This window comes from Notolepis coatsorum, assembly GCF_963971535.1.
Source record: "Notolepis coatsorum genome assembly, chromosome: 3".
NCBI lineage: Eukaryota > Metazoa > Chordata > Actinopteri > Aulopiformes > Paralepididae > Notolepis > Notolepis coatsorum.
Genome location: NC_140167.1, coordinates 185,596,788 through 185,618,033, shown reverse-complemented (window position 1 = coordinate 185,618,033; position 21,246 = coordinate 185,596,788). Strand labels below are relative to the sequence as shown.

At 44.6% G+C, this 21,246-nt stretch overlaps 1 protein-coding gene across 1 annotated transcript in view; it reads right to left on the bottom strand.

The window, feature by feature from the left end:
- Positions 1-21,246, bottom strand: part of dachd (dachshund d) — a 129,559-nt gene that overhangs the window by 1,855 nt on the left and 106,458 nt on the right. Inside the window, exons 10-11 of the mRNA XM_084311471.1 lie at positions 6,674-6,817; positions 2,042-2,110 (exon numbers count right to left, since the gene is read on the bottom strand). Coding sequence (XP_084167597.1) covers positions 2,042-2,110; positions 6,674-6,817 — 213 coding nt within the window. The remainder of the gene's footprint in view (positions 1-2,041; positions 2,111-6,673; positions 6,818-21,246) is intronic.

Below are 21,246 nucleotides of genomic sequence, written 5' to 3'. Positions count from 1 at the left end.
GTGAACACAGCCAGGCTCCCTCTTGGACCCGATTCAAAAAACACTGCAAAAGCAATTAATAAACACAGGACTGTGTTAATATCGCAGAATTAGAGACGTGTGACAAAAGACAAATAGAAATAATTAGGTCTCTAAAATTATGCTCTCATTAATTTTTTTTCTCTCACTCTCACTCCCCTCTCTCTCTCTCTCTCTCTCTCTCTCTCTCTCTCTCTCTCTCTCTCCCTCTCTCTCCCCCTCCCTGAGTTTGGAGTTGAAAAATATATAGCCCACATTTCTCTCTGCTTTCATGCGAATGATAGGCCCTGTTTTCTTTTTTGTCTTCTTCCCCCCTTTGCTTGTGTAATTTATCAACATTCATTTTTTGCCATTTGAGGTTAATTATACAGCGAGGCTTGCGGAGAGAGAAGCAGAGGAGACATGGGTGGCAGACAAATGCTCCTCTAATTGAACAAAAAACCCAGAGTGTGTTGTACGCCTGTTATTCAGCTTCCCACGAACCACCTTCTTAGCGATCGCTGCGACCAAGACCCGAAAAAACGATACGTCTTATTTCTCACGCGCTAGGCCCCTCTGCGAAGGCTGTCCGCCCCGCTCTCTTACGCAAAGGAAACCTTGCAAGTTCATTCCCTGTATGTAGGAAATGTGAAAGCCCACATAAAAACCTGCACACTGGGCAATGGCGGGTCTGTCTCCGCCACATTACAAAGGCTGGCGTATAATGAGGAAGTGTGAAAAGTTTAAGACATTCAATTTGACACAATTATACTACAAAGGGCAGAGTCTCTCCGTATTATGGTAAATGTCAGAAATTAGAGCTGCTAAATATACTAATTTAGTATGAAATGGGGGGGCTATAATTACACTGTATCCAAAAGTTAATCTTTTTGGTTAAATGATGACTTATGGTTTTTCCCTTTTTGGACCCCAAGCCCCTTTCAGATCCCTCCAGTCGCTGAATGACATTTAATTAAGGAGGAGTCATCATTTCTTACGGTACAATTTGCCCAATTCTTCCCTTTCTTTGACCCCGTTTAACGAAATATCATTTCAAGTACTAATCAAACAATAAAGAGCTAAAAAAAAAGGAGCCCCCCCCACTTATTATCGGATACAAAGATGAATATTTTCCACTTTCCACGGCACATTACATGGGGTATTTTCCAGAATAAATTGGGGCCCTCTTCTGAGTGATAAGGTTGTCGGAGCCCGGGCCCTTGCCGTGGCGTATTAGGGGGCGAGAGCCGTTCCAATAATAATGAGGATAGTCAAACCTCTGCGAGGTGTCTTGTCTCTGGGTAAACAGAGATAGCTGAGAAACTACAGAGGTTATCATCCACCACCCCCACCTCCCCAAACACATACTGCACAACCCCCAAGGCTAACAGACAAACAAACCATTAAAAATGTACAAGGCTTATTCATAAAATGGATTGATTTTTCTCCCCTTTTATTGCCATCAGTGGAGGGATTCCAGTGCTTCTCTTCCCCCCCCCCCCCCGTGTTTTTTATGACTCATTACGGATTCCGGCGCGGTAAACAAACTCTCCTTCACTCCATCCCTCACCTTCACTCCTCTGCCGCTTCATCCACGGTATCTCGTACGCCAGCGTTTCCCCGAGATAAAAGATTTGATTTGAATCCAAAACACAACGCTCCCCCCACCTCCACCCCCCACCCGCGCCATTCAAAACGCAAGTAAAAAAAAAAAAATAATAATATTATCACTGCATAACGCCAATGATCTTGACCTGGTGCTATGGCCCAGATGGTGAGCTGTATGCCTGAACAGCAGGCATAGAAACACTAATGTTCATACACTGTAGCCGAGTGTGTGTGTGTGTGTGTGTATGGGCTTACATGCGTGTGTGTGTGTGTGTGTGTGTGTGTGTGTGTGTGTGTGTGTGTGTGTGTGTGTATGCACTTACATGCGTGTGCATGTCTGTGTGTGTGTACACTTGAGTGGTGAGTGAGAGTGAGAGAGAGTAGAGAGAGAGAGTAGAGAGAAGAGAGATTTATTGTCTCATCCGAGCCCCTCTACCTTGTATTGTCCTTTCAGCATCTGTTCTTCCAGTGCTGCGGTCACTCTCCATCTCAGGGGTCAGGGAGTCTGGTAGAGCAGAAGAGTAGCCACACCGTTAAACATCCGCTGACATCCACCTATCGGCGGGCTATATAGCCCTCGCCCCATCTCTCATTCAAAACGAGAGGCCACGCCTCGCCACTCCTGTCCCGGGCACCCGGGTTAGTGCCGGGCGAGTTTGGCACAAGATTGCGATTGCAATCATTTGTGGACGATATTGCGTTTTTTTTGGCGATTGCGATAGAATGAATCAATGGTTTCATGGGTCTACTTGCTTGGTTATCAAGGAAAACGCAGAGATTACTGATACCGTAAATCCTCAAATATAAGACGGGTCTTCTATTTACCTCAGCTGCAAAGAGCACCAGGCCTTTTTTAGAGAGGCTTATATAAGAGGCAGGCCTTAATTTCTAAAAATGACACTCATGGACATAATCCCTTCATTTTCAGACTTTTATTGCATTATTATTATTATTATTATTATTATTATTATTATTATTATTATTATTATTATTATTATTATTATTATTATTATTATTATTATTATTATTTTTTTTTTTTTAATGCGTACATTGTCTGTCTACATTTATTTAGACTAGCATTGGTATTTAAATATTGAGTGCAGTTGAGTAATTGTGGGATTAACGTAATTCACACACTGAAGTTGGAACTGTCTATACTAGGTTGTGGGGTCCGGGGACGGTTTAGCATGTGGTACCTTCTCGACTTCCTCAGTTGAATCGAGTTGTTTACATGCAGTAGCTTTAGCTACTAACGTTATCATAGCATCATGGTCTGTAATGTGTCAACTGGACAACGCCAGCCTCTCCTGCCAACGCCATATAGATAGCGAACGTTAACGTTTGCAAATGAAGTCAACGTCATCCAGCTGACACCACAGATCTACCATATTATGACAACGTTAGCTAGCGGCTAGCGCTAAAGCTAACCAGAGGGAAACGTTAATGTACGGTAGTCAGTGTAGCGGGAGGCAGCACTTGATTTCCATTGGCAAGAGTTTATCTCATTCTATATCACGGCACGAAAATAAAAATAAAAAATTGCGACCTTATATTAGAGACCGGCCTGTGTTTGTCTAAATGCATCAACACCCCCCCCCCCCCCCCATTATAAGAGGCCCCTCCTTTATCGGAGGTCCCTCCTCTATTTGAGGATTTACGGTAGTTCCCCAAGGGGATCAATAAAGGAATATCTTATCTTATCTTAGTTTTGAAATGTGTATTTCTCAACTGAAACATACAAACCTAACCACATGGCAGGTAGGCAAAGTAGTGTGGATATATATTAAAATGGATCAAATCTAATTAAATTGCCAATGGCGGGTGAAGTCTATGGCCAAAACAGTGGAACCTTTGCCTTTGTCATTAACACATCCTGCGCCATTCACGTTGTACGACGTGTTTCAAGTTCATGCTAATTCTGCCAATCCACGGCGTACAACGTTATTGAGATCATATTTAATTTTTTCGCCACGTTATTCATATTTCCCTCACGGAGCCTGGTCTGATGCAGTGTGAGCCGGCACAACTCTGCAACGCTTCAATACTGCCCCCTGGTGGATAATCGGCGAGTTGCCAAACCGGAAATGGCAGAGTCGATCTCGGTGCGTCTCCGAAATGCGTCCGGTCACTCGCATATTGTTGCGGGACTGTAGACACACGTCCGTGTGTAGCGATCGCTGCCATAACGCAATAATCGATACGATTTGGCCGTGTATTATTATTATACAAACCGGAAATGGATTTAGGCGATCACCGTCAAATAAGTGGGATCTTTTTCCTCCAGTCTCATCGTCGAACGGTAAGAGGACACTGACGTTACTTTCAGCCTGTTTGTTTATTATTATCCATGCAAACTGCTCTGATCAATATATCACTCATACTACATAAAGCATTTAACGACGATCACGGAATTATAAACGACCCCCCCCCCTCCGTTCATCCTCGCATGATGAGTCATAACGTTTAGGATCATGTACAGTTGAAATTTTTTATATAGCGTGGATCGGCAACAAATGGCATTTGATCATCTATATATGCGTTTATGCCTATATCTCACGTTCTAGGAATTACTGCAGAAAGCGATAAAAACATATTTATATTCTAGACGGTATTTTCATATGAATGTATGCATGAAAAAGTAAAAAGTTCACCGATAGATAATCGATGTTGAATGGGCCATAGTAATGTCAATTTAGCAATACAATTTAAAAAGTTATAGCCCTGAGAAGAAGGTGAACATCTCCATAGACTTACAGTGCTGGCAGAGAATGGTATAAGATGCTCAAATAGCGTGGCAGGGAATGTGTTAAGCTTTAACCATGTTACTGCCAGTCCATCCAGGATATGGTTGCGACTTCAGAAGCAATAGAAAATGCTTGATTTTGACGCAGCTTTTATCAAAAATGTTGATGCGATTTACAAGGTTTATGGTTTTTCTGCGCTAACACAATGGGTCTCATTCCCGAACGGATTTACGACCAAAAATTTCCTCTTAGGCAGATTTCTGCCCATTTAAGACATATTAGGGCTGGTAGCGATATTCCCAAAATTTTCCTGAGATCAGATTTGACCGTGGCTGAGAGCAGATTTAAGAGTGCTGAGGAGCATTTATATATATATATATATATATATATATATATATATATATATATATATATATATATATATATATATATATATATATATATATATATATATTAGAGCTGGGCCGTTAACGGCGTTAACGTACTGCGTTAACGCTATACTAGTATCGCGCGATAATATAATTAACGCATTAATCTAATTTTTTTTTTTTTTTTTTTTACATTTTTTTTTCTACCTTTATTTACCCAGGGTAGGTTCGCTGAGCACAGATGTTCTTTTCCATTCACACCTGGGAGCTGCCCAGTACAACCACAGTTGACACCATTGGCCACTGAGCAACTCCACTGGAGCAGTTGATTCAAGCCATGTCACATAGTTCAAGTTTGAAATTATTATTTCTGTTTTGCTCCTGAGAGTGCTAGATACTGTACTGTACTGGTAATATTATGTATTTGTGTTAACTTCTGAATAAAACAACTTATTAAACACAAGTACATCTTATTGAACATTATTTTGATATTTCATTACCAATTATCATAGCAAAACAGCTTTTTCAAACAGTCTGTAATGCATTTTGGAAACGGGAGATGGGCTCATGGTGTAATGGGCCACCTGGCCTGAGAAACATAAGGAGGAAAGAAAAAGTAAGGACTTACTTCTGGTCATTATTTGGGTAGAACACACATATTTTGAATGCCTTCGGCAGGTTTTTTTTTTTTTTTTTTAGCCATTTTAATCTAGATTAATCTAGATTAAATCCAGGATTGCAGATAGATTAATCTAGATTAAAAAAATGTATCTATGCCCACCTCTAATATATATTATATATATATACTGTTTCAAACTATAAATGTACACACATTTAAGATGGTAAGAAGTGAGCCCCGCCCCCTAGTTCAAACTACCTTCAATTTAACATTGTGCAAATGTGCCTCAGGGAATACTATGCTTCCCACTGTAATTATTTTTTGACATGTTGTAAACAAATACAATGGCTGCCGATAATGACAATCGTGTATTAATTTAAAGCTACAATGTGTAATATTCCTAGTAATTAATGAAGTTCTGGAGCGAGTACAGAACAAATTATGACCACCGGGCGTTTCAACACGCCGCTGACTTTCACAGCTATTGTGTGGAAAGGCCTGGTCAGCCCCCTTTAATAACATAAGAGAGGGAGGGCGGCTCCTTTGGCATGGGAAAATTAATGGGTTATTAAACTAGCTTTGTCTGAACTTCACGCAGGCTGTTTACCGCCAAAACTAGCTCAGGTCACCCGGCGTCACCAGCCTCAGTGCATTCATAGTGGGGGTGTAACCAATTTGCAACATCTGGTCATTTAGTGATTAGTCTGGATCACAGGACTGAGACTGTGGGTATAAGCATGGCCATGTAAAACGTCACTTTAACTCTCACCACAAATGCAGCATAAAGAACAGGACAAAATTTGTGCTAAACAGAAAAGAAAAACACTTAAAAAAGAGACCGGAGTGTGTGAGTGTATTTTTTTCTTCCCAAAACGACCACAGCGCACGGCTGCAGATTGTAGTTTGTAGATCGGCTAAAGTATTCTTGTGTGTTTCTTGGATTATTACTGTGTTACTGGTTGGTCTTATCAGATAGGTCCAAGTAGACCCATTAATGCTGTGGATTTTTCCAGCAGATTAAACGTTATTTCCTGCAAAATATCACAGTTTCCATATAGCCTAAAGAATGTGACCTTAACATGCACATACACTACACGCAAGACACTTTCTGTAAATAATTGACTATTTTATCTTACCTCATTTTATCTTAAATTTGATCTTACTACTACTACTACATATTGTTACCATTCTTGTATTCATTGATGCTTCTAAATTGTGCACTGTTGAGTCTGAGCGCGAAACACAATAATTTCATTACCTGCAATGCCCCTGTGTTGTTGTGTATTTCACAAATAAAGAACTTGAACTTGAATGTTTTGCATGAATACACAGCTGACCGTTGAGAGAGCGCATGCTGTCGGAGGGCGAGGGCTGCTTGAGGCTCTGCTCCGCCTGCTCTCTCCTCTTGGACTCGTACTCCAGGGCCTCCTGGAGTTTCCTCTTGGCCTTCTTCTCCTTCTTCAGACGCTTCTGGACGATAGCTGTTGAGATGGGAGACGTTGTTACTGTACAGCAAATCTGCTCCGGGGAGGGGAAGTCATTCGGCAGCCTTATTTTATGTTCAGTAGTGTCATATGGGCTAAAGCTGGAGATTCTGGGGAAAATCCACCCTAGAACAGAATTTACTATTCCAGTGATCTTGGACAGTTAAAGGTGCTTTAAGTGTTCTTAATTAAAATAAGTGTTTATCCTGATTGGATGAAGTGGGAGAGGGATACCAGCAAATGTATTTTGTGTTTACTGCAAAGTGGAGGGACTCAGAGACCCATGTTACAGACCAGACATTCTACATCAGTGATGGCTGTTTACTGCAGAACGGAGGGACTGGGAGACCCATGTCACTGACCAGACACTCTACATCAGTGATGGCTGTTTACTGCAGAGCGGAGGGACTGGGAGACCCATGTTACTGACCAGACACTCTACATCAGTGATGGCTGTTTACTGCAGAGTGGAGGGACTGGGAGACCCATGTTACTGACCAGACACTCTACACAGTGATGGCTGTTTACTGCAGAGCGGAGGGACTGGGAGACCCATGTTACTGACCAGACACTCTACATCAGTGATGGCTGTTTACTGCAGAGCGGAGGGACTGGGAGACCCATGTTACTGACCAGACACTATATCAGTGATGGCTGTTTACTGCAGAGCGGAGGGACTGGGAGACCCATGTTACTGACCAGACACTATATCAGTGATGGCTGTTTACTGCAGAGAGCGGAGGGACTGGGAGACCCATGTTACTGACCAGACACTATATCAGTGATGGCTGTTTACTGCAGAGCGGAGGGACTGGGAGACCCATGTTACTGACCAGACACTACATCAGTGATGGCTGTTTACTGCAGAGCGGAGGGACTGGGAGACCCATGTTACTGACCAGACACTCTACAGCAGTGATGGAGCGGAGGGACTGGGAGACCCATGTTACTGACCAGACACTATACATCAGTGATGGCTGTTTACTGCAGAGCGGAGGGACTGGGAGACCCATGTTACTGACCAGACACTCTACATCAGTGATGGCTGTTTACTGCAGAGTGGAGGGACTGGGAGACCCATGTTACTGACCAGACACTCTACACAGTGATGGCTGTTTACTGCAGAGCGGAGGGACTGGGAGACCCATGTTACTGACCAGACACTATATCAGTGATGGCTGTTTACTGCAGAGAGCGGAGGGACTGGGAGACCCATGTTACTGACCAGACACTATATCAGTGATGGCTGTTTACTGCAGAGCGGAGGGACTGGGAGACCCATGTTACTGACCAGACACTACATCAGTGATGGCTGTTTACTGCAGAGCGGAGGGACTGGGAGACCCATGTTACTGACCAGACACTCTACAGCAGTGATGGAGCGGAGGGACTGGGAGACCCATGTTACTGACCAGACACTATACATCAGTGATGGCTGTTTACTGCAGAGCGGAGGGACTGGGAGACCCATGTTACTGACCAGACACTATATATCAGTGATGGCTGTTTACTGCAGAGCGGAGGGACTGGGAGACCCATGTTACTGACCAGACACTCTATATCAGTGATGGCTGTTTACTGCAGAGTGGAGGGACTGGGAGACCCATGTTACTGACCAGACACTATATATCAGTGATGGCTGTTTACTGCAGAGTGGAGGGACTGGGAGACCCATGTTACTGACCAGACACTACATCAGTGATGGCTGTTTACTGCAGAGCGGAGGGACTGGGAGACCCATGTTACTGACCAGACACTCTACATCAGTGATGGCTGTTTACTGCAGAGTGGAGGGACTGGGAGACCCATGTTACTGACCAGACACTCTACACAGTGATGGCTGTTTACTGCAGAGCGGAGGGACTGGGAGACCCATGTTACTGACCAGACACTATATCAGTGATGGCTGTTTACTGCAGAGAGCGGAGGGACTGGGAGACCCATGTTACTGACCAGACACTATATCAGTGATGGCTGTTTACTGCAGAGCGGAGGGACTGGGAGACCCATGTTACTGACCAGACACTACATCAGTGATGGCTGTTTACTGCAGAGCGGAGGGACTGGGAGACCCATGTTACTGACCAGACACTCTATATCAGTGATGGCTGTTTACTGCAGAGTGGAGGGACTGGGAGACCCATGTTACTGACCAGACACTCTACACAGTGATGGCTGTTTACTGCAGAGCGGAGGGACTGGGAGACCCATGTTACTGACCAGACACTATACATCAGTGATGGCTGTTTACTGCAGAGCGGAGGGACTGGGAGACCCATGTTACTGACCAGACACTATATATCAGTGATGGCTGTTTACTGCAGAGCGGAGGGACTGGGAGACCCATGTTACTGACCAGACACTATACATCAGTGATGGCTGTTTACTGCAGAGCGGAGGGACTGGGAGACCCATGTTACTGACCAGACACTACATCAGTGATGGTTGTTTACTGCAGAGCGGAGGGACTGGGAGACCCATGTTGATGAGCAGAAGATCAGTGATGGCTGTCGGGGTTATTTTAACATGTAGACCACTTACTTTAACTAACATAAAATACCACTTACAGCACCTTTAAGTTAATATATACATATAGAAAGCTATCTCCCTAAGCTGAAAATAAGCATCAGGCAGAAGCCTAGGGGGAGATCATGTAATCGGTTGCGTGTGTGAGTGCATGAGTCTGTGTGCGTGAATCTGTCCACAGTTACTCTCGCAAACTACAGGGCCAGTTTGGATGAGATGTTGCCCACAGGCTGACAGCAGGCCAGGGGCCTGGATTCTGGAATATTATTCTGATCGGTCAACGACAAGTATTTTATTCAAATTAATTTCCATTGTTGTTAATAGAAAGACATATTCAGTATCAAGTTTCAGCTTTAATCAGATTTGCTGGTAAACGGCTCACTGGCACCAGTTTACAACATGCCGTAGTGAAGCTATTGTTGCATGCATTAAAAACATTTACAGTATATTAATTTCCATTGTTGTGCATTTAAATAAGCCCGACCCCCTCTCATATATCTCATGAACTGTTTGTCATAGAAACTTATGGGAGGTGTGAATGAACTTCTTAACATGCAACGGTCCACAGTGGGCCCTCTTGAGGACGATTTTCCCACAGGCACTTTGGCGACCTCTAGCGGCTCGGGTGTGCATATTTTTTTATACAATTATATCAAATGAAAGCCCTATTCGTTGCCTGTCAATAGTACACGGTATTGTGCAAATACCACTCCCGACTCTCGAGCATCTATCTCCGTCAATCATTTGGCAATCTCAAACATTATTGGACAGGGTTGTAACCAATGAGTAGGGCTTTCCAATGGTACCCCACTTGGGAATGAGCAAATCAGGGATCTAGGTAAAAAGTCACGAGCCAAAACAGGACGGGAATTCTCAGTCTAATGCATTGAAGTCTATGAGAATATTGTTTTCTGAGCCCTCTCACCTTTTACCAAAACCGCTTCTAATCACTAATTTATGAATGGATTCTTATGACATTTGGACATGTACTACAAAATCAGGCTTCAGGCTATGGACCCATGGTGTCTTTTCAGCCATACCAATGTTTTTGGAAATACTACTTCTGGACTACTAACTACTACAGAAAAACGTGAGTAACACGTCTTTCTACAACTCAAGTTCAGACCTATGTTACTATATTTTATTAGCACTAAAAGTGAGGTTTCTTTATTGTATCAGAAACTTCAGAATGTCATCTTTCAAAGGAGACCAGGCTCATGCATGTGCTATAAGAATAAAGTATAGTATTTTGGTTTGCAAAAAAAAGTATGCAGTCCTCAAAAACGAAAACTAAAATGGCCAATTTTGGGGGTGCCTGTTAAGAGGTTAAAGTTTTAACTGTTTATCCCACCCAATAGTGTAATAATGTAATATTGTAAGAATGTAATAGTTTATTAGTTTATTTGGCATGTTTACAAGACATAAATAACAAATAGAAAAATGTTGAGAGATCAGTGCCAAAGTAGAGGCAAGAGACCCACACAGGCCTATGGCTATGAGGCCTCCACTTGAAACAGAAAATACATAAAAACTAAAAACTAAAATTCGCACTCCAGAAATATTACCAACAAATACAAATACAAATAATACAGATTATGGCTAGTTTGAATATAATGATCTGGAACACTGGGGGAATAAATAATCAACATAAACGCAAAAGCGTGCTCACATTGATGAAAAACAAACAGGTTGATGTGGCTCTCTTAAGCGAAACACACATTTTAGTGGGAGACAAAGCTACGTTAGCGGACAACACATACCATAACATTAGTCACTCTTCCTTTGGAACGAGAACCCGTGGAGTTGCTATAGTCGTGAAACGGAAATTGAATATTGAATTGAAGGGAGTATGGTCTGATGCAGATGGTCGGATAACCATAGCTAAGATTATACACAAGAATAGGAAAATAGCGTTGGTAGCGGTATATGCCCCAAATCTATACGAAAATAATTTCTACACTGCACCCACTAGGGAAATGTTAAACCTTCCAGAATACTCATTTATAATTGGTGCGGATTTTAATGCCATTTGGGACCGTGGGTTGGATAAATCTAATCCCAACTTTTCCAACAAACAAAAAAAGTCATCTAATGCGTTAAAGGATTGGGCAAAGAATACAGGTGTAAACGATATATGGCGATCACTCAACCCCACGACCCGGAATTACTCTTGTCGATCAGCAAGACATAAAACACTATCCAGAATAGATTATGTTTTCGCGACACCGAGACTATTTGATAACTATGAAGTGGAGATGGTACCCAATGCATTATCAGATCATTGTTATTTACTCCTAAAAGGATCATTTGGTGTACTATCATCCCGAGCCCCAAGATGGCGCTTTAACACAACACTGCTGAATAACAAGGAATTCATTACACAACTCAAAGAAGCTCTTTCAGTATTCCTACCAGAGAATGTGAACTCGGTGCCGGACCCTAGAATATTATGGATGTCGGTAAAGGGAATGATCAAGGATTTCACGGATAGCTTTTCATCCAAAATACGCAAGAATCAATGCTCAAAACTGGCGGAATTAGAAACGCTCTACTCTACATTATTTACTTCTTTACAATATAACGACTCGGCTCGACTGGAATCTCAAGTTAATTTACTAAAAATAGATATTAACGCCATTTACAGACAACAATCTGAAGTACAAATACGTAGCACAAGACAATAGCATTACTCTCAAGGTTCCAAACCAAGTCACCTACTAGCTACGCGATTAAGAGTTAACGCAAAATTTGCAGATATAACCTCTATTAAAGCACAACAAGGACTTGTAACAGACACCAAAGAAATAAACACGACATTCAAAGAATTCTACTCCAACTTGTATAAATCAGAAACGACCTTCGATCAAAACAAAATGGACACATATCTTAATCAAATTAACCTCCCCAAACTTTCAGAGGATGATGCTAAACAGTTAGAAACACCAATCACACTAGAGGAACTCAGGAAGGCCATATCCGAAATGCAAAGTGGTAGGGCTCCTGGAAGAGACGGTATCCCACCAGAAATGTACCTCTCATGTTGGGACATAATTGGACCCCTATTACTTAATATGATTTTATACTCAGTCAAGGAGGGGAACTTTCATAAGAACGACAATATTGCACTCATAACAGTCCTTCTTAAAAAAGACAACGACCCCACCGAGTGCGGTAGTTATAGACCCGTAAGCCTCCTCGGAACCGATATCAAACTGTTCTCTAAGGTATTAGCCATCAGACTTCAAAAGCATATGACGTCTTTAGTTCATCCGGATCAAACTGGCTTCATAAGAAACCGTTTGATCACTGACAACATAAGACGATTACTATACGTACTAGATGCCAGCAAGGACGACACCACACCCAAGGCGATGCTGTCCCTGGATGCAATGAAAGCTTTTGATAGGCTGGAATGGTCGTATCTATGGGCGGTATTAGAAAGGATGGGGTTAGGAAAAGGATTCATTGATATGATTAAAGTATTATACAAAGACCCATCGGCCATGATTACAACAGGTATAATCACCTCCGGAATATTTCCGGTATCACACTCTTCTAGACAGGGTTGCCCTCTTAGTCCCGGACTATTCGATTTATCACTAGAACCTTTAGCACAATATATAAGACAATCCCAACTCATAGAACCAATCGTAATCAAGGGCACACAACACAAAATTAGTCTATATGCGGACGACGTAATACTGTTCATGCAAAACCCTAACACCGCAATGCCTTATCTTCTCAAGTTGATTAATGACTTTGGCGACCTATCGGGATTTAAAATAAACTGGCCAAAGTCGGCTTTCCTTCCACTGAACGCCCCTGCAGAGAATACAAGTCTTCCAGGGGAAATACCAATGGTTAAACACTTTAGATGCTTGGGAGTTGAAATATTCCCTACCATAAGCCAAACGGTGAAACACAATTACACAGAAATCCAAAATAAAATCAAATGCGACCTTGACAGGTGGTCAAAACTTAAAAACTCAGTACAGGCACGGGTTTCAATAGTTAAGATGGATGTCTTACCTAGAATCAACTTCATCAGCTCAATGCTTCCGTTACCCCCTCCAGATGGTTACTGGAAAAAATTACACTCTTCCGCATATACATTTATTTGGAATAACAAACCACCACGTATAAAAAGATCCACGCACAGAGAAACAAAGCCGACGGAGGGATGGCAATCCCAAATTTTTTCCACTATTTTAAGGCGTACACTTTAAGACCACTGACAACCTGGTTTGAACCCCAAGCATCAGTATCCTGGAGAAATTTAGAAGTAAATATAGTAGCACCACAGAGACTGCAGGACATAGTATACACCAAAATATCAATTAAGCAATGCGAACTGAAATTTGGCCCCATTTGATTTGATTTGATTTGAAGTCTTTATTTCGAACATGCAATGAATACAACAAACAATAACAAAAAAGAAAAACAACTCAATCTGCATGTTCGAAAAGGAGTAGGAAGAAGTATACACTTATTTAATCCTACCCCTTTTCCACTACTCAAATGAGTGTACTATTTTAAACATAAAAAAGAAAAGAAAAGAAAAGAAAAAAAAAATAAAAATATATATATATATGCAAAACAAAAAACAAAAACTATATATGTATAAAATAACATAAAATAGAAACAAAATAAAAATGTAAACACCTGTGAATATCAAGTCCCTTCTTCATCCCTGTACCTTGTGAACATAATTTCCTTATACATCAGTTTGAATTGTCTCATGTTTGGACATTGCTTTAACACCACATGCGATCCGGATATGGCGTGAAACACACAAAAAATATTCTAATCCACATAAATGGCATAATCATACTCCCTTATTCAATAACAATGCACTCCTGATTAGAAAACGACCTATAAGATTCCCTAGATGGGAAAAGCAAGGCATACATACATTAGGAGATGTTTTCAACAAACAGGGTATTTGTAGCTATGATGAAATAGAAAAAAAGTTGAATCTCACCGGTTCCACATTTCTTTTTTACGCACAATTATTGTTATGTTTGAAGACTCACGTGTTCCATTAAAGACACCAATTGCACACCACAGATACCACAATTTTTTCTATGAAAGAGAGACATCGAGAGGTTTTGTATCAGATTTTTATCATCAATTACTAACGGCTTCATATGAAACCCTCCACCTAGACTCTGTTTGGAGGAGGGATATACCAGACCTAGAAAAAGATTTTGATTGGCAAGAAGCCTGGGCAAATGTTCGACCTGCATCAAGGAACCCGGACCATCAACAAATCAATCTTAACTATATTCATAGGAGATACTTGACTCCTATAAGACTGAACAGAATGGGTCTTAAACAAGACTCCAAATGCTCCTTATGTACAAATGGGGACGAGGGGACATTTATGCACATGTATTGGGACTGCCCACCAGTTAAGATATTCTGGGAAGAAGTGACCCAGCAATGATCAAATCTCTTAATTCTGAATATACCTGTACACCCCTCTATATTACTGCTGAATGATGTTTTTGAATATGCAGTACCTATACAACAAAAGAGATTGGTTTTAGCTGGTATTACAGTGGCTAAAATTGGCTGGATTCTTACATATCTCGATGTGATTTATCTAGAAATATCTACAGCAAGAATTTTGGGTCTCAATGAATCCAAATTGACAATGTGGTTAGAAGTGGTGGAGAGAATAAAAGCTAGCATTTAATGGTAGTGTTTGGTTAGGAGCAAAGGATAATGGATGGATTATCCATGGGGGGGTCCAGGGCGGGGGGTGCGAGCAGGAGCATATGTGTGTAAGGGAATAGATAGCAGGTATTAGGGGTATATCTTGTATAAGACATTTATCCAAACGATGAGTTAACTGATGTACACTGTTTTACAATGCTTGTATATCTAATCGTGTGTTGTCATGTTTGTTTATGTGTTTGTTTAAAAAATAATACAAAAAAGAAATACAAAAAAAGAAAAAAAATAATAATTATTGAAGGGTTTGGGAATGGACTCTGGGACAAATACTGGTGCAGATGGCTGCAGTCTGTTAGAGGAGGTGGCTGGCTATCCTGACACACTTCTTCTGAATTAGATATATGTTTTGGAGATAAGTGAGATATGTAAAGGCCCATACAATATTACAGTAGGAGGTGGGGGTAAATTAGACTGCAATACAATGTTCGTAGACAATCTTGACTGACAAGACCAGAGATCTTTCTTATGATTCCAAGCGATGTTGTTACTCTGGTACATACTAAGTTGGTGTGTTCTTTCCAATTTAGCCTTCAACAACAATAATTCCAAGAGGTTTTGTTGAGGAGACCTGAGCCAATTCAACTAAATTCACTGAAATATTGGCAGCTTCACTGGGGTATTTTTTTTTTTTTACTGGTAAATATTATACAATTGGATTATTTTGCATGAAACCTTGTTTAAACAGAACCATTTATTGACTGAAACCATAGCGGAATTAGCATCTCGGATATGTGAGTTAAAGTTTTTACGAGTGAAGCAAGGTAGTGTCATCAGCAAATAATATGGGAAGGAAAGTTGGAGAGATAATGGGAAAATCATGTTAAGGGTAAAATGTAGGGGGCCCAGGATTGAACCTTGTGGAACACCACATTTTATATTTGCTTTGTTAGAAGCTGTGCCATTGACTGTTCTCTATCAATCACGTAACTTTCAAACCATTTTATGGTCCAATCCTGGAAATCGTAGTTGTTACAAAGGGTCAGATTAAACCGAATATATGTATTTATTGATTGATATATATTGCATAATATTTGTATATCGTTTGATATCCCTTGTGTACTCTTTGTACATATACACGGAATATCCCTTTAACCTAGCCTACAGACCATAATATTTCGTTCTCCTATTGGACAGCGCCCACCAGGCGCCAGTGTCTTACCCCCTAGAGTCAAGTTGAAAGCTACCGACACGACATGTCTGTACATGCCCTGCCCTGCCCAGGGATACGGCGACAGAAATGAGATGGGCACTAGATTATCCCCCGTACATATAAATATGGCGCAGGTGGATACAGAAGTAGTTCAGTCTTGTTCAGTTCAGTCCGCAGTCCGTTCAGTTCGAGTTACCCAAGTGAAGCCTCACCCACTATGCAACGTGCGGTGAAGTGGGCCCGTATTGCCCCAAAATAGAGTCGTGTTTTATCCTAATACGTTTGTTCAACGTATCGTTCGCTCCTTACTAGTAAAAGCCTTCATTACGAGTCAAAGACCACGTGAAGTGAGTAATTGTGCGTCTAAATAGAGCACTTATAGCCGCGTGCGAATAGGATAGTATTAACGTCAAGTTCAACTGTGAACCACCGCGCACCGGAGGATATCTACACCGGCGCCAGCAGAGCCCCTTTCCGGCAGGATTATTATTATTCTTATTGCTTTGACCAGGCTGTTGGAGCGGAGGAAAATCGTTTACACCCACTGCTGTGGGACCTGCCCGTGAGGACATCATTCGAGCCTGTCTCTATTGGACCAGAGGCTGACCGGTTCCACCTGTGCGGCGCGCACACTGGGATTACAGCGGCTGCCCTTTCGTCCGCTGCTCCAGGGAGTAATACCGCCCCCCGAGCAGGGCTTGTTGAAGCTCCGTGGAACCATTGACTTTGCATTAGAGCATTGCCTCCCCCTGCTGGCTTACAACCGGTAGTAACCCCCTTACCAGTATCTCCAGCTATCTCCCCAGAGTACCAGAGATATCATCCCTAAGATGCAGGTTGTATAATTACCTCCTGCGTAACCAGAGAATGGACATTCAGTATTGATTTGCCTACGCACATTCGATTTGCCTTATAAGCGCATTCAAGTGAAGTATATGTACCCTTTGCTGCTAATAAATACTTAATAATTACTTTGTGTGGAACCGATTTCATTGTGGAGGTGTTCTCATCTGATATACTTGTGTACGGTATGGCCAGTATAATGTACATAAGACGGTAGTGGTTTAATGATACCAATACTTGATTAATACAGTCAGGGAATTGTACCCCTCAGTTACAATTGGTCCTTCGAGCCGGATAATAATTAGCGTAATATTAATATAATATTAATATTGACATGGCCGATGATGAACACTCCACAAACGGTTCTCCTAAGCTAGATCGCCCGCAGCGCAGACGGCAGCCACCTCCCTATCTAGAGGCATACACTGTCAGTCCAATACCTAGCTTTAAAGGGAAGTTAAATACGGATAAAATAACTAAAGCGGATAGTAAAATTATGTCCAACCCTACCGACCAGGCTACCCCGCCAGTAGAGACCCCAGTGGGTTCTAACGTAACTGACCAAGCTCACGGGGGGGACCAGGAGAGACATGACATGACTTTATCCCCAGACAACGTCGACGAGGTAGTCCCCGGAGAGCTCCAGGATAAAGAAAGCCCTCCCGGGATGGAACCCGACCCACCACAAGAAGAGACGCGCACCCAGGAGATGGATCTCCTCGGTACGCGACAGGAGAACGGATCTCCAACAAGTACTGCCGGGAGCCGATCGCCTCGAACGGCGTCTTCCCCCAGCGAGGCGGACAAGATGCTGGCGCAGGCACTCATCGCCACCCTGGCAGCCTCCACCGAACGACTTCAAGCGCAACAGACGCGCGAGCGCGAACATTTTGCAGGCGAGCGAGAGCGCTTCCAGGCGCAACAAAGGAGTGAAGACGACCGCATAAGACTGGAGACCAGACGCCTTCAGACGGAAGAGAACATTGAAAGAAGCCGCGCCGATGCACAGCACGCCATCGCAAATGCACAGCTCCACGCCGCCCATGCCAGCGCCAATGCCCAGCGCGACGCCGCCAACGCCCAGCGCGACGCCGCCAACGCACAGCGCGACGCCGCCCAGGCCAGCGCCAATGCGCAGCGCGACGCCGCCAATGCCCAGCGCGAAGCAGCGCGTGACGCAGCCCATGCCCAGCGCGAGGCAGAGCGCGACCGGCTGCAGGCGGAGCTGATAGACAAACTGGTTGCCATGGCGACACCCCCTCACTCCGCACGGAGCTCCCGGAGATCGTCACAACACGGGTCTAGGACACATTCCCCTACCCGACCAAGCGACCCGGGACCCCGCCAACAGGAGGCTCCTGTCCACGTCTCCGAACCCCCTCCCCGGCCGGTCCATACGAGACCCAGCAACCGGGAAGAACCGGACCACGCCGAGAGACTGAACAGAAGACTCCAGGTCCTAGCAGAGGGAGAGGAGGAGGAAGAGGAGGAATGTCAAGCCGACCAGCAGCAACGTACTCTGGACCAGGAGGTCCAGTACAGCCCCGACCAGCAGCAACGTACTCTGGACCAGGAGGTCCAGTACAGCCCAGAAGTCAGCCCCGAGGCCCTGCGCTACAAACCCCCGACTCAACTCACGGGTGAGTTTGACGCATCGCCAGCCCCGATGAACAGCACCTGGGTACCCGACCTTCGGTACCCACCAAGTACCAGCCCAAGACGACACGCACGGGGAGACTCGCCTAGGAGGCCTCTTCCCCAACGCTCACCGATGTGCCAGTCATCCATGGCATCGTACCTTGGCACACCGACCATCCCGGACTTCACCCATGAGAACAGAGCACAGTACACGGAGCTACGAATGTGCTTAGAGACAATGTTGTCCGATGTAGCTGACGAACCGTACAAGTATGCTATCCTACTGAAGCACCTCAAGGTGCCCCGAGCGCACAATATAGCGCTGGCCTATGCCAACTCTACTACCCCATACACAGCGGCTCTAGCAGCACTCGACCAACGTTATGGACGCATATGGGACTATGTGATACAGGAGATAAGAGACATTGACCGTCTCCCCCCAGCCAGAGACAACAGAGCATTAGATGACCTGTCTATCAAGGTACAGTCCCTGGTAGGGATGCTGGGGTCCCAAAAGGAAAAGGGTATCTATGAACTGTACGCTAACTCTAATGTAGAGAGGATATTAGAGAAGCTCCCTCCAGCCGGACAAGAGCGCTTCAGGCGGCAGAGAGACTACCGCGACCCCAACGGCCCAGAGGCATCCCTCCTAGACTTGTCTGATTTCCTCGCCAGGGAGGTCAGCAGCCTACGACTCGACACGTTCGTATGGAGTGGACCAAGCCCAAGATCAGGACCTCGGGGATTAAACGATAACCGTCGGTTGGTGACCGTTATGCACCAAGCCGAATCAGTACCGCAGCACAAGAACCACAACACCCCCTCGACGAAAGAGGACCAGTGGAAGATTGAGTGCCAGTACTGTGAGGGAGAACATCGGCTGTACCAATGCGACACCTTCGGGAAGCTGACCACGGACGAGGTGAGTCAGTGGATCAAGGACCACCGCCGCTGCTTCCGCTGCGCGCGCAGCCACCTAGCAGCTGAGTGCCGCTTGAAGAAGAAGTGCAGCAGGTGCGGTGGCACCCACCTGGAGGTCCTGCATGACATCAACAGGCGTCAGCCAGGACAACAGAGTGGGCCCGTCGCGGTAATGTACCATGCCGAGGCGGTGGCACCAGCACCAAAGTTCCACCAGACCGCTCCCTAGTGTCCCGACTGCTACAGCAGACACTGGGAGTCACGGTGCGACTCGCACCATATAGATTCTACGTCACCACCAACAGGAGTGCTCCACATTGACCAGCAGAGCGGGACCCTCCGTGTGCTCCTCAAAGTGGTCAGAGTGCTCCTGAGCTACGAGGACAAGGTCCTGGACACTTACGCCGTCCTGGACGATGGGTCTGAAAAGACTCTCCTCCTCGCTTCCGCAGCAGCCCAGTTGGGCCTGCGGGGTGTCAAAGATACAATGACCATACGCACCATCAGAAGGGACCAGAAGACCATAAAGGGTGAAAAGGTCTCCTTCAAGATAGCAGCGGTGGACCAGCCCGAGAAGCAGTATAGTATAACTAACGTCTTCACTAGCCACGACATAGGCCTGTCTCAGTACACCTACCCCATCCCACAGCTGATGGCTAAGTATGTGCACCTACGTCAACTACCTATACCGCTTATCGACGGCGCCACACCGACCCTGCTCATCGGCTCCGACCACGCGGACCTCATTCTCCCAATTGAGGCGGCCCACATCGGACCCAGAGGATGCCCAGTCACGGTTCAGACCCGACTGGGATGGACGCTCCAGGGCCCCCTCTACGGACTTGACAGTCAACCCACGTCTACACGCTGCCTACACACAAAGGCGAGCGACACCGGCCACTCCCTCGTACAGCAGAGGCTATTGACATTAAGCGAGAGGCCCGTGAGAGAACCGTGGGCACCAGAGGGAGTTCGGAACTCCACCCCCCTCAGCTGCGCTCCAGACGTAGCTGACCTCGAACCCAGCACCCCAAGCGACTCCTTGACGGAGCGGCCGGGACCGGCCCCTCCTCAGACGGGGTACAGAGCAAACAAGAGAAACAGAAGGAGGAGGAGGAGGCACAGCCAAGCACAGATCAAAGCAGTCTCAGGCCCGCTTCCTCCTAAGCCCCCCTTCATCCCGTCCAGTCGTCATGACCATAGACCAGTCACTACCCCGAGCTGCGTGGCCGGCCGGACGCGTAAGCAAAGTGACCACTGGTGCCGACGGAAAGGTCAGAGTGGCAGAAGTGCTCGGCCAAGGGCGGACCTACAACCGACCCGTGGCGAGGCTGATAGAGTCGCCAAGGCTCCCCGACTCGCTTAATGACGACCATGACCCCCTGACTTTGTGAACTGCCTACCCTCACAACAGACATTGAGTAGTGGACAGTGCGGTTAATCTGTCTCTGTTTAGCTAATTAGGTGGGACTAATTAGGGGGCGGCTGTTACAAAGGGTCAGATTAAACCGAATATATGTATTTATTGATTGATATATATTGCATAATATTTGTATATCGTTTGATATCCCTTGTGTACTCTTTGTACATATACACGGAATATCCCTTT